Source organism: Haliaeetus albicilla, chromosome 19 (genome assembly GCF_947461875.1).
Source record: "Haliaeetus albicilla chromosome 19, bHalAlb1.1, whole genome shotgun sequence".
In the NCBI taxonomy this organism is placed as follows: Eukaryota; Metazoa; Chordata; class Aves; order Accipitriformes; family Accipitridae; genus Haliaeetus; species Haliaeetus albicilla.
Genome location: NC_091501.1, coordinates 20201189 through 20214038, shown reverse-complemented (window position 1 = coordinate 20214038; position 12850 = coordinate 20201189). Strand labels below are relative to the sequence as shown.

The 12850-nt window shown below is 40.0% G+C and overlaps 1 protein-coding gene across 3 annotated transcripts in view; it reads left to right on the top strand.

Moving 5' to 3' along the window:
• The window catches only part of ITPR2 (inositol 1,4,5-trisphosphate receptor type 2), a 269683-nt gene that overhangs the window by 43142 nt on the left and 213691 nt on the right, over positions 1 to 12850 (top strand). For 2 of the 3 annotated variants that reach the window (XM_069806681.1, XM_069806680.1), the window contains exons 4-9: positions 475 to 561; positions 1250 to 1408; positions 6541 to 6639; positions 7155 to 7238; positions 8357 to 8503; positions 9745 to 9840. In XM_069806681.1, the coding sequence (XP_069662782.1) occupies positions 475 to 561; positions 1250 to 1408; positions 6541 to 6639; positions 7155 to 7238; positions 8357 to 8503; positions 9745 to 9840 (672 nt within the window). Of the gene's footprint in view, positions 1 to 474; positions 562 to 1249; positions 1409 to 5141; positions 5204 to 6540; positions 6640 to 7154; positions 7239 to 8356; positions 8504 to 9744; positions 9841 to 12850 lie in introns of those variants that run through there. The other variant, XM_069806682.1, reaches the window with a different exon arrangement.

Genomic DNA, 12850 nt, shown 5'->3' with positions numbered 1-12850 from the left:
TTGAGCTTAGCCTTGATTTTGCAATGTCTGACTTACTAGTTTTGTTTTGTTATATATAAAATAAATGTATTTGTATGCAATTAAAAACTCAACAAGTAAAAGGAATGGTGACAGAGAGAAGGTGATCATAGGCCCTTCTTTCTCCTCTTTCAGGGTGAAATAAAGCACCTGGAATTACTTGTTGTGCTTGAAAATTTTTAAAATAGCATGCATCTCAGGTGTGATACATAAATTGACTGAGTTTCTATTCTGGGTAATAAAAACCCAGAATCATTATACAGGGTTTGGGTGATTATAATTCAGAAAATTATGCTGCAGCAGGATTCAGGGGCTAATATTTTCAGTGCAGTAATGCCTACAGGTTGGAGGAAGTGTTTTAAATGTGATGCCATTTGCTTTTTACACTATTAGTTCCAGTAGCTGAATACAGGTACTGATTTTCTAGAGTTTAAAGAAATGATCATTCTCTTGCAGCATGCAGCAGAACTGGAGCAAAAGCAGAACGAAAGCGAGAACAGAAAGCTGTTGGGCGAAATTGTAAAATATAGCAATGTCATACAGGTAAACCTATTGTGAAATCCATCTGCCTTCTCTCAGGGCTGGAAAGGAAACAGTTGTTTCATTTCAAGGTTACAGTGAAAATGAAACTAACCACTGTAATCTGGATTGTCAAGGGTCAGGTAAACAGAACTTGGTAAAGTTTACAATATTGTGTTTTTCTGTCTGTTTTAAAGCCTACCAGAAGTGTGGCATATTCATATTTAAATAATATGTCATAATATAAATTTCATGTGTAATTTTTGCTGCTGCGGTTTAGAATCTGAATGTAAATATGTATCTCTTATTTTCAAGATTTATTTCAAAATCATATTATAGAGGTGCTGTGCAGCTCTTTTTAAATCACTTAAGTAATTTTTACTTCATGACATATAAATGAGACAGAAGTTATGTTCTTAAGTGCAGTACAACTTTCCTGTGATGGATGAAATTCCTGAAGGTAACACTATTAATGGACCCTTGCCCTACCTATGTAGTATATGCTGTAAAATTGATAGCTGACACATTTCTCAATCTGACATAAAGCATCTGTTTTTAAACTGCAGTATGCTTTGATAACTCTCTTCTAGCTTTAGTTCGTTTTTATGTATGTTATGAAAAATCACTACAGTGTGAAAGTGTGCACCTCCTCTTTTGACTGAAGGGAGAAAAAGCAACAGTTGTACTAATTTTTTTAATTATTTGTTCACAGCTACTGCACATAAAAAGTAACAAGTACCTCACAGTCAATAAGAGATTGCCAGCTCTGCTAGAGAAGAATGCTATGCGGGTGTCTCTGGATGCTGCAGGGAACGAGGGATCCTGGTTTTATATCCAGCCATTCTGGAAACTGAGGAGTGAAGGTGACAATGTAAGTGGAAACACTGAATGTATAAGAGGGAGAAGGTAGAAAGTTTCCAGAAGACACATGATTTCTTTGCTACTGGCATAAATCATAATGGATAAAGTTCAGAAAAAAATGTTTTAAACAGTGCTTGGGATTATTAGCTTTTATGTGTAACTAGAAAGTGTTACCTAATTACATATCTGGAATCTGAAATGTTGCCACATTCATCTGAGCCTCTGCTGACCTGTTTTGGGGCATCTTTGCTAAGTCCACCTGTTGTGTGCAGATTTATAAAGCTCATAATATGTCATAGGTTACACGGGAGTAAAAATTTTTTTGCAAAAGTTTTTTTCTTTTTTTAAGTGTTCTGGGCAACATTTTTTTCAAGAGGTCAGCATAGAATGTCTCTAGGAAATACATCAGGTTTCTTTAAATCTGTATCCCCCCTCAATATGACAGTGGCATCTATGATTGAAATTGGATTGGATAGTAGGTAGATTTCAGTAGGAGTCTTGCATACTGGTAAAAGGAAGAATATATAGGAGAACTCTTTGCTGCAGATCTGGGAGTTGTGCCATGAGATCAAAACTCGGTTCTTCATTTGGTTTCGCTGTGGCTTGGTTAAGTGCCTGCTGTGGAAAATTCAGACCAGCCTCTGGGAAGGCCACATGAAGAACTTGTGTGGTTTTATATTGTAGACCTGGCTGGGAATGTTCGGCCACTCTCCCCTGTGAAGTAAGTGGTGAAAGAGCCCTCTCAGGATCGCAGACAGGAATGCCTGTTTTCTCGTGTATTTTCTCTCATTAACTTTGTGGTTACCCAGCTCTTGGGATGCTATCCAGGATGAGTGTGGTTGCTTGCAGCTCCTTTTGGCAATCTGTTGTGGGGAGGGGAAGGACTTTGTGCCTGGGAAATAAGTGCGTGTCATGCTCTCCAGAGTGAGGACCTGGGGTTCTCAGACTGTGATGTGCAAAGCCGTCGTGAGCCCTTACAGCCGAGAGCAGCTGAATGATCTTAAGCCTTATAAGACATCCTCAGTACTACAGAGTTTTTGATTCAGTTTTACACTATTGTGGGCACATGTGAGTTTGGAAGCAGCTTTGCTGGTCTGAAAAGTTTGCAGATCATTGCAGTGATTGCTGTAACATCCCACTCCGCAGACCTTTCTCCTAGTTTGTTCCCTGTGGGGGTGTATTTGACAGGCTCTGAGCTACAAGGGCCATGTGGGAAACTGTCACTTAATGTAACTTAATGGCCTCCTTTGTAACCTGCCTACTGCTCATTTTTTGTCACCACATGTTGCCTTTCAGAGCTGGGAGGTCGCCATTATGTTTTACAGAGGGAAGTCTCAAGATCCAAGTTTTTCCTCCTTTCTACCAGGCCCAAACAGATCTGATAATTTTCCTTGCAAACTTCCAGTGCTAAACATTAGTCTTTTGGTAGCTTTCTCGTAACTGCTCTGGGATATTTCCACCCCTTCAACAGTTACGGAAACTAGGCAGCTGTTGTAAGGGGACAGGGGTAGCAAGCAATGGGGGAATTCCTTCATTTGCCTCTCACAGACAGAGAGAGGCTCCAGCCTTGTACCCACTCCTTCCTTCTCATTTACTCCCAGACATGTGCCTGTTAAAAAGCTAGTTTCTGGGCAACTCATCTGAAAAGCACCTAATACCACATAAGCTGGGGCCACTTTATCCACTCACTAGGTTAGCTTTTAAAGGACTGTATTTTTTTTGCATACTTTTCTTCTTCTGACCTCTTAGTGCATGGAATTAGCTTGGTATCTGAGGCCCTTACTCTGTTTGGAAATTTTGTTTTTTTTTTTTTTATTTTCAGTTTCTGAGCTATAACGAGGAAATTCCCTAAGAAAACACATTTTAGAAAGTCTTTAAAACAGTAGAAGTGAGTATTGAATTACTGTTTGGATGACTGCTACTGTGTCAGATAACCCAGGCAAGGTAGATCCGAACATGCCATATATCCTAAAACAAAAGAATGTGGTTTAGTCTGGGGAAAGCTGTGATGTGGCATAACTGCAATATTTTATGCAGACTTTTATTAAGCATATACCAGCTTTCCTTCAATGGAAGATGTGACTGATTAAGTCTGGAGCTGGTTCCAGTTAGACTGAATAGAAAAATGTGCACTGATAGCAGAATTAGCTCTGTGTGGATTGCATTTTCAGTTGTCTGCCATCTTAGTGGTTTGAAAGCTTGATCTTGCAGCATGCTGAGGGAGGTGGTCTTGGGCTTGGGGAATGCCCAGCCATCTGTGGGAAAGTTCTTTTAATCCTCCTGATCTTTGAAGTGTGTCAGCAGTGCCACTGGCAGATGTGGTTATAACATAAAAGGAATGGAGATGGAATAGCAGAGCCTTCGGTGTGGCCGGTAACCTATTTGGATAGTTAGTCCAAACCGAAATCACTGCTACTGCATCTTCACACCTAATACAACCTTTTGTAACTGCCGGTCTTTGTGATATACTACACCTCTACTAAAGTATTTGCTCCTGCTTCTTGATTGCAGTGTAGATGTAGCTGTCAGGTGTGCTTACTGAGTTTATATGAATGACAGAATCACTCTAAGTGATGCCAGCGCTGGTCCGCCACCTGGAAGACAGAATGCAGTCAGCTTTGACTGTGGCTCTTCCCACGCTCAATGTACCCTCTCCACCAAGACATGGACAAGTAGGGTTGCTTGAATTTAGAAATTATCTTGTGCAGGAAGAACACTGCATCCAAGACTGAAGGACCTTGTCGGTTTATCTTGAATTTAAAAGCTGGATTATCATTGGCTTCACTATGAATTTAGTCATTCTTTGGAAGTTTCTTATCTAGACCAGAAAGGGTAAGAGTTTTGTCAAAGGAATCAGGAATGAAATCCTCAAAAGCTGTGTGTCTGATGCAACTTTAACGAATTCATGTCTATAAGTAAGGAAGAAGTCCCAGAGACCTGTCAAACTGTTACCTGCTGCTGGTGTACAGCATACTGTGGCTGGCTGTGCCCAAGGGTAGCTAAGGAAGACAAGAAGGAGCTGGTGTCAATTTTAATTTTGCAGAGCAAAACCTTGGGAATACATTGCTCTGTCTTCTGTAATCTCCATATAGTACAATTCTGCAGACAGGAATATGGGCACGTGGGCATGCGAGTGGTCTGCCTCCGCTGCTTTGGGCATGCTGGGGCATTATTTGGAGCCAGAAATCAACTGGGTAAGGGACAGGAGGAACTCAAAAGAGCAGACTTGCATCTTGCCCAAGGCAGCCATGTATAAGAGAACAGGATTCCCTCTTCATTTTGTGCATCACTGATGGAGGGTGTATAGGAAACAAGCGCTGTGAAATTGCCTTTATCCCTTCCTTCCCAACCACCTATGGAAGTTTGAAGCAAGAAGAAAAAGAAGAAAGGAGAAGCACATAGGATATCTCATTGCTTCTGTGGCAGCTGGCAGAGCTGGCCAGCACTGAGGGCAGGTTACTGATGTGGACTTCGAGCAGGGGAGGAGACTGAGGCAGAAACCATGATCACATGTAACAGTTCTTCCTCAGATGTATGCCTACGGCAGAGTAGCTGTGTACGTCTCCTTTCCTCTGGTTATTTCCATGGTAGTCACAGGCTTGCATTCAAAGATACCTTCCCCCTGCCCCTCTTTTTTTTTTTCTTTTTAAATAAGATGCTCAATGATGTGCTGTCTTACTAATTAAGTTGTTATAGTCCTGGTGTACTTGCAATAATTTTGAAGACCTCATTCCACTTTGCAGGATGCAAGCCTGATGGTTTTTTGATTAATGAATTGTCTGGTCATAACTTCTTAAAATGGGCTGTAAGTAATGTCTGTGTGAAGCATGGCATGCAGGAATGTATTGCATAAGTAATGTATGTTAAAGGCATCTTGTCATTTTGGTTCCATTAGTGAACTTCTTCTCATTACTTGGATCAAATAGGATTTGTATGTGTAGCCTGAGCATGATGACACTGTCTTTTGCTACTGTTTATTTTAGCTGTGTTGGTAAAGAACAGGCAACCTTCTTTTTCACCTCTGCAATAAGTGGGCCAAATTCACCTGTGTTGAAGTTACATGAGGCTGAATTGGGCTCTGCTTTTTCATAGGAAATGTGCTGATCAATGCAGAAAGCATTTTTGTTTATTTGTGTTCCAAAAGAAAGCATGGCTTGCACAGCATTTCATATAGCAAAAAATCACATGTAGCCACTTGTCTTCATGTGTGTGTGTGCCTAAAATTGCTGTGAACAACAGGGCCCAGTGCCAACCAATATATGTGGATTGATTTTTTTTTTTTTAAATTTTATTTATTTTTTTCCCCTCCTAGATATGAATTGAATTCTCCATATGCATGTCTCAAGCACTTTTTAGGTCAAAGACATTTTCATATATTGTTTTTCCCTGTCTATATAGGTAAAGAATTGCAAGGGCATGGGAATTTGCTTGCAGGGAGTCAGCTAGGAATTCCTCTTATAGACAGACGTCTCTCAGCTGATGTACCTGCTATGTGTGCTGAGCTCCAAACACCACTTGGGGAATAACAGCAGAGTGGATGGAGTGTGTTCGCCTCTCTCTGAATTTCCAGTGATTTATGTTCCTTTCCAGATTGCAATCATAGTCTAAATTGCAGAACTCCTGAGTCTGTCATGACATTTGCCAGAAGATGGTCCACAGGGTTGGGGACTCACTGGGCTAAAGAATTCTTGTTACAGGCAAATTTTTAAGGCTTTTGTGAAATGAAAGACACATTGATCAGAGAAGGTTGGCTGACAGCAAGGGAGGGAAAAGAGTCTTGCTGCCTGACTACAGATTATTTTCTAAGCTTTCTCTGCCTTTTGGCTGGCAGTATATATGGATAAAGAGTAGTTAATGTAACTTTTAGATGAACTGAACTCTCTTGGAATTCATAAGTTCGTATCTATTTCATGATCTCAAGTTTCTGTACTGAGAGTGAGAGGATTCATTAGTGTGAAATCTTGAACCCAAGCAATTGCAGAGGCACGGGCGAACAGAGCTGGTGTGTGAATTGTCTGCAAATAAATTCACTGACTGCCATTCCTAGAGCATGCATTTGAGTAATTTTCTAAAAATGTAACATTACTTCATTTTATTGGATAATTACATAGGTCTAAATTGCATTTTATTTCTGACTTCCAGGTTGTTGTGGGAGATAAAGTTGTTCTCATGCCAGTCAATGCAGGGCAGCCTCTACATGCCAGCAACATTGAGCTTCTGGATAACCCTGGCTGCAAAGAGGTGAGTTCAGTGGAGGGAGGAGGGGTAACTGCTGATCTGAGATGTATTATATGTTGTTCTTTACTGGTAACCGGAGCCCACCGTAGGCTAGATGCCAGTATTAAACATTGGCTCCAGCTTGGCCTCAGAAAACCAAGATGAAATGTTCTTGGTGCAGTTCTTCCTGGCACTGAAAGCTTCGTGAGGTTTGCTTGAGTATCTGAAACTCTCTCTGATGTAAGAGTAAGTCCTCTTCCAACGGCACTTTAGGTCATCTTTGCTAGGCTGTCAACAGACAGAGTAGCATTTTGCCCACTGAATCTTCTCCAATATCAACATCGTTCTTACTAACACTTGAGAGCATCAGGACCCATGTTAGGAACTGTACAAATATGTAGCTAAGCCATGTCCCCTGCCACCCTAGATGTGGTGTGGTCTTTTAGAAGAACAGAATGTCTCAAAAAAACCCCACCCATTAAGACTATAATCATGTTTTTTTGGTGTTTTTTGTGTTTGGTTTTTTTTTTCCCCGAAAGGTAAATGCTGTCAACTGTAACACAAGCTGGAAAATAACGTTGTTCATGAAATTCAGTAGTTATCGAGAAGATGTGCTGAAAGGAGTAAGTATGATTTTTTTAATTGGTTTTTGAATCTGAAAAATCATGCCATATTTGGTTGTAGAGAAATATGTGGTGAATAAAAGAAGAAATGAGGACTTTATGGAGCTGTTGAGGATCCCTCCCTACTGTCCTTCAACAGCCAGAATATTTTTCCTTTGTGTTATTGTCTTACTAAGTGAAGTTGTCTGGATTGTGCTAGCTTCCAGCCCCTTTCCACTCCCAGAGACAGCTGAGGATCAATGAGAAAAGATGAAGTTCAAGCCCAGAATGATGAGGGCTCTGTACAGAAGAGCTGTGGCACTTCAGTTTATGCCAAGATGCTAAAAGCAGGTATAACAAGCTTACAGAAGGGAGTGAGGCATGAAAGATAACAATAGCTGTGATAAGACAATTTAGCTTTAAATGCTGAGGGATTGCACAGCTTCATGCCTCCAGATCACTCCCTGAGATCATTTACATTTTAATTTTAAATACATAAATTTCATTTTTCCTCACTTGGACCTTAATAAGTCATTACCAACTGGCTGTTTTTTCGGTAGGCGTCAAGGTACCAGCAGTTTTTGAGGAAGAATTTGAAAGGGAAAATAGTGTATCTGTGTAGACCCATTTGGGGATAGTGTTTCAAGCCTTGGGGAGAGGCAAAAGGAAGCAAAAATGATGCCAGCAGAAGAAATAGAGAGGTGGCTTTGGTTTTGGCTGCAGAGTAGAAGAGATGAGATAATATGATGTTAGAAAAATCTGGTCACTTTCCCTAAATATTAAGAGAGATTAGAAATAAAAAATCCATTTTATGAAGTTAACTAGAATTAAAATCACCTTTAGGTTAATTGTTGCCCACTATTCATTGCAGTGCTCTGAAACAAGTTCTGTTTTCACAAAAGTGCATGCGTCTCCTGCTGGACTGAATTATCTCATTTGATTTCCAGACTCAGTGCCAAGATTGTATGCTCTGCACTTGGTACCTGCTCCAGCAATAGGAAACTAATAGCAATAGGAAACTAATAAATGTTTTCTTCACGTCAGCTATGTTGACATCACTGAGGCTAGTACAGATACAGAGGATGAGTTTAGTGGCTTTGTCTACCACTTAATAATGCTTCTTTTTCATATTACTTTAGGGAGATGTTGTTAGGCTGTTTCATGCAGAGCAAGAGAAGTTTCTGACCTGTGACGAATATGAGAAGAAACAACATATTTTCCTTCGTACTACATTACGTCAGTCAGCCACTTCTGCAACAAGTTCTAAAGCACTGTGGGAAATAGAGGTATTTTTTTCTTTTTATAAATACTTCAGGACCTGAAGGCCAGGGTTCAGTAAAAATACCACAACATGAATCATTCATAGCCTCTTGATATCATCATACACCTCCCCGTAACTATTATTATTTTATGAAGCGGTTTGTGTAGGATGAACACGGAAGAGATGCTTTATTGCTGTGCATGTGTGGAGAGAGGATGTTTTCTTACTATATTTACATGCACTAAAATGACGAAGAGTCAAATTCAGACTTGACGTAAATGGTGCGATTTTATCGAAGCCAATCAAATGACACTCATGCATCCTGAGTTCTGAGTGTTTATATTTGACTGCATGTGCAATATAGAAGACTGAAATTCATGACTGACAAGAAATCTTACAAATGTGATAGAGTCCATTCTTCCGCAACAGGGCACATCAACATCTGTTTAAAGTTAGGCTGAATAAAGGTGGTGTTGCTGAATGGGGGTGATTTTGAGAAGATGACTAGCAAATGTATTTTTATTTAACTGAGGAACATTGGACACTGGTATGTCTCAAACCCTTGCTATCACTGTAATGTAACTCCTATACTCAAAAGTTCTTATGTGCTGAACAAACTTCGAGCATTTAAAACAGAGCTCCTCGCTCAGGCAAATGGTTGATTTTTGTCTGAGTAAAGACTGTATGGAATAGAGTATATTGCACTTGTAGTTATTTGAGATTACTTCTTAAGGGAGACAGGCACTGCTAGATTTGAAGGTAGCAGATAACCTACAGCTCAGTCAAGGGGAAAAAGAAATAACCTGGGATATTTCAAATGATATGGTGATATTTTATCACTTGAAAAAAAATTTATCAGAAGCCCCTAGTGTTGTCAAAAACAGAGCTGGTATAAGTGGTGAAACAATGTAAGAGAGTTTGAGTTTTGCTTTTAAGTAGTACCCATTTAAGTGTAGAGCACTTTCTTGAGCTCCAGATCATACCATGTCACTTAAAAGCAAAATTTGGATCATCATGTTTGCAGGGAGTAGATTAATGAAAACATGGAAAGTAATAGGAAGAGTATTTCCTGGCACCTGGCAAAAAAATAAATGTAAATAGTTGTTATCTATGATGGGCTTAATGTAAGCACAGAATTCCTCTCTGTGGTAGACTGTTTATAATTATGTAGTTTACAAGTTTTTATTTGCAATGAGCTTTAAGAAATGTCAGTGATCTAAGTATGATTTTGAGGAACGTGGTTAAAATGTGTACTTTTTCTTTTAGGTTGTCCATCATGACCCTTGCCGGGGAGGGGCAGGACAGTGGAATAGCTTGTTTAGATTTAAGCATTTGGCAACTGGAAACTACTTAGCTGCAGAGGTAAGAATGTTGATTAAACAAGTGGTTGTGTGCTGCTTAACCAAGTACTATATGTGTCCTGCTAATCCAGAACTGCCATAGTAGGTAAGGTCCATAATGTAGATCTCTGAAAAAATCTCACACCAGGTCTGAGTGGTGAGAACTGGATGTGCACTGCTGTGTCATGGTGTATTCCTGTAGCCAAGGGTTGCAAGGAAAATTTTCTGAGCTATAGGACACTAGTAGGTGAGTTCAAGACAGCATCTAACCTTAATTTTAACTGTGCTGTTGGATCTTGAATCTGCTGTTGTCATGGCAGCCAGGGCAAACACTACTGTTAAATATCCACCATATTTACACTGAAAATTCTGGGATTCATTTATCTCTCTGCTCTTGTTTGCCCTTGATTTTTGGAGTAGTGTTGTGATCAGTCAAATACTCTTCTTTGGTGGGTCGGGCAGCCATGTACAGAGTAAGGCTTTTAGAGTGGAACTTGAATGCAAGATCATCATTGAGCTTGATAGAGAAGTCTGTGTGCAAGCACTAGAACAGCTACTCTAAACAACTCTAATTCAGGAGCTGTCATTCCCATTTTTCCCCACAGGCTCTAGACTTCTTAAAAAAATGTTTCTATAGTGCTGATTTCAGTGTATGGATCTCTGCCAGCCAGCATGAGGTCCAAGGCATCTCTGAGTTCTGTAGAAACTTTAGGAAGGACAAACTTGTATATTGGTGTCATAATTATTGGTGTCATGCTAGTGCATTGTGATTATAAGCAGGTTGCAGTGTTCTGCTATTGCACTCTTGTCTTTTGACTGAAATTTGAATAAAGAAAGATCTGAGGAAGTCTTTGTCCTTTTTGGTGGAACAGAAGGTCCAAGAGGAGAAGGAAGATCTTGCAACTTGTCTGATTATTATCTGGTACTTTATGTTAAGGCAAAATAGTGTTGTTACTCCCCGAAAGAGCAGCTTAGTATCTTTTAAGACCCATAATTGTCCTTAAAAATAAAATGGGGCTCTTGACAAGCTGGAATAGAACAGATAATACCAAGTTTATGAAATGGGACAGGCTTGGATTTTTCCCTGGTTACAAGCAGCTGTGAACTTTTAATGTCATATCTAATCCATATTAGAACTGGTTTGTGTCCAAGTTATGTCAATGGAATGAAAAGTAGGGGTTTTTTTTCCCACTGATTTAGTTAAGTCTGTGCAGGATTGCTTTTTTTGACTTATGCTTGGAAGTATAAGTGTGAAAATTTACAACATGAGCCAGTTATAAATCACTGTATGTTAGGGAACCCCTGAAAAAAGACTTGCTTTAACTGGCTGGAGTTACGTGTACAGCAGTGCAACTTCTGTATGCAGACAACTCCTTAGAATTCCCAGGGTGCTGCTTTCACTTTCCAGCTGCTGCCACAGCCTGCACTGATTTCAGACTAAGAGCAAACAGGAGCTATCAAACCCTTACTTATTTCTAATTATGTTTTGACACTGGTTTTGACATAAACAGTGGACCACCAGGACAGATACTGATACTATTTTCCATCTAAGACTGAATGTAATTTGGGTCTTGTCTTTTTTTTTTTTTTCTAACAGTAGCTCACAGCGTAAGTTAGAAACCTGAGTGGAGTGGCAAAGGGCGTCATCCTTTTAAAGGCAGTGGGCCAACATGCCTTAACTGCTCTGATCTACGCTGCTGCTTCCATACTGCAGCAGCAATACTTTGGCTTGGCTGAAGCCAGCTGGCTAATAATAGCTAATTTTCAAGAGGCAACCAGTACTCTCACCTACGAGACGGTTCCATTTTCCTCTCTGCTTACAATGAGAGATGCTCCTAGTAGAAAGATTTTATTCAGACTAGCTAGGCTGATGGAGAGTCAGGAAAGACATTGAGCACTGACTGATGGGCTTCCTTCTCCCACCATACCTCATCTGCTCAGGGATTTTCAGGAGAAGAATCTTCAGGTGAAGAGGTGTTGCACTACACTGAATGTCGAATCCGAGCTTAGGTCCTTTCTACCTCTGGAAAGGAAATCCCCATCAGGAAGATTCATAATATGGAGAGTACAATTGGCACAGTAGAGTGAGAGCTGGAAAACCACTTGGGCTGAACAGAGGCGATATGCTGTGAGTGGAGAGCAGCATTAGCTACTGTATCTGTGAAGTGTAAAATACCTGCTGGTGGAGATCTTAAAGGTACTGCTGTAATAAAAACCTGTGAACTGTATTTTACACAGTTCATGTCAGGCACAACACACCAGCCAGAAATACACGTCAAAGATTTATGAACAGGCAGGCAGACACCTAATGTGCATGAGCTAACTTTAAATCAATTGGGCAAAGCTTATTGAACATTTATCTCTGCTCTTCTAGCACATGAAGATTACTCATGGTATGGATTATCAACAGCGTCACACATTTCCATGACCTGATTTTGTTTAAGCTTCCAGGATAAATATATCTAGAGTGGAATAATAAGTACAAAACATGAACAAAATTCACAAATCTTTTAAGCATTATGTTGTTGGTTAATGATACAATTTCTGCCACAGTTTGAGCTAGTGTAAATCAGAATTGATCACTGTTTATAACCATCTTTTCCTTACTTCATCTTTCTGTAAATCAGCTTGATGTGTAACATGGAGACTTCTGCAGTGGAATCTTGCATGGGTCAAGTCTCAGACAATGAGCAGAAGTGTCCTTCACCTGGGTGTCTCCTTTTGCTCCTCTGCAGTTAGGCTTGTACCTTGTGAGCAGTGCTGTCTTTTTCTTTGAGGCTTCCTGTGCCAGATGTAAGTGGTCAGTCTGATTTGTGACTCAGTGGGTCACTACTGAGCCATGTAGTGAAGGGATGCCGCTGCAGCTTGTTAAGGCCAGGAGATGATCTGGGGACTAAGAAAATTCAAGACACTTGCCCCAGAGAATTCCAGAATTTAAAACTAATAAACTTAAAGGTGCTTCAATACTACAGTAATTGAGTTAAAAAAAAAAAAAGGCAGTATAGTTGTCCAGTAAACAAAACATATAGATG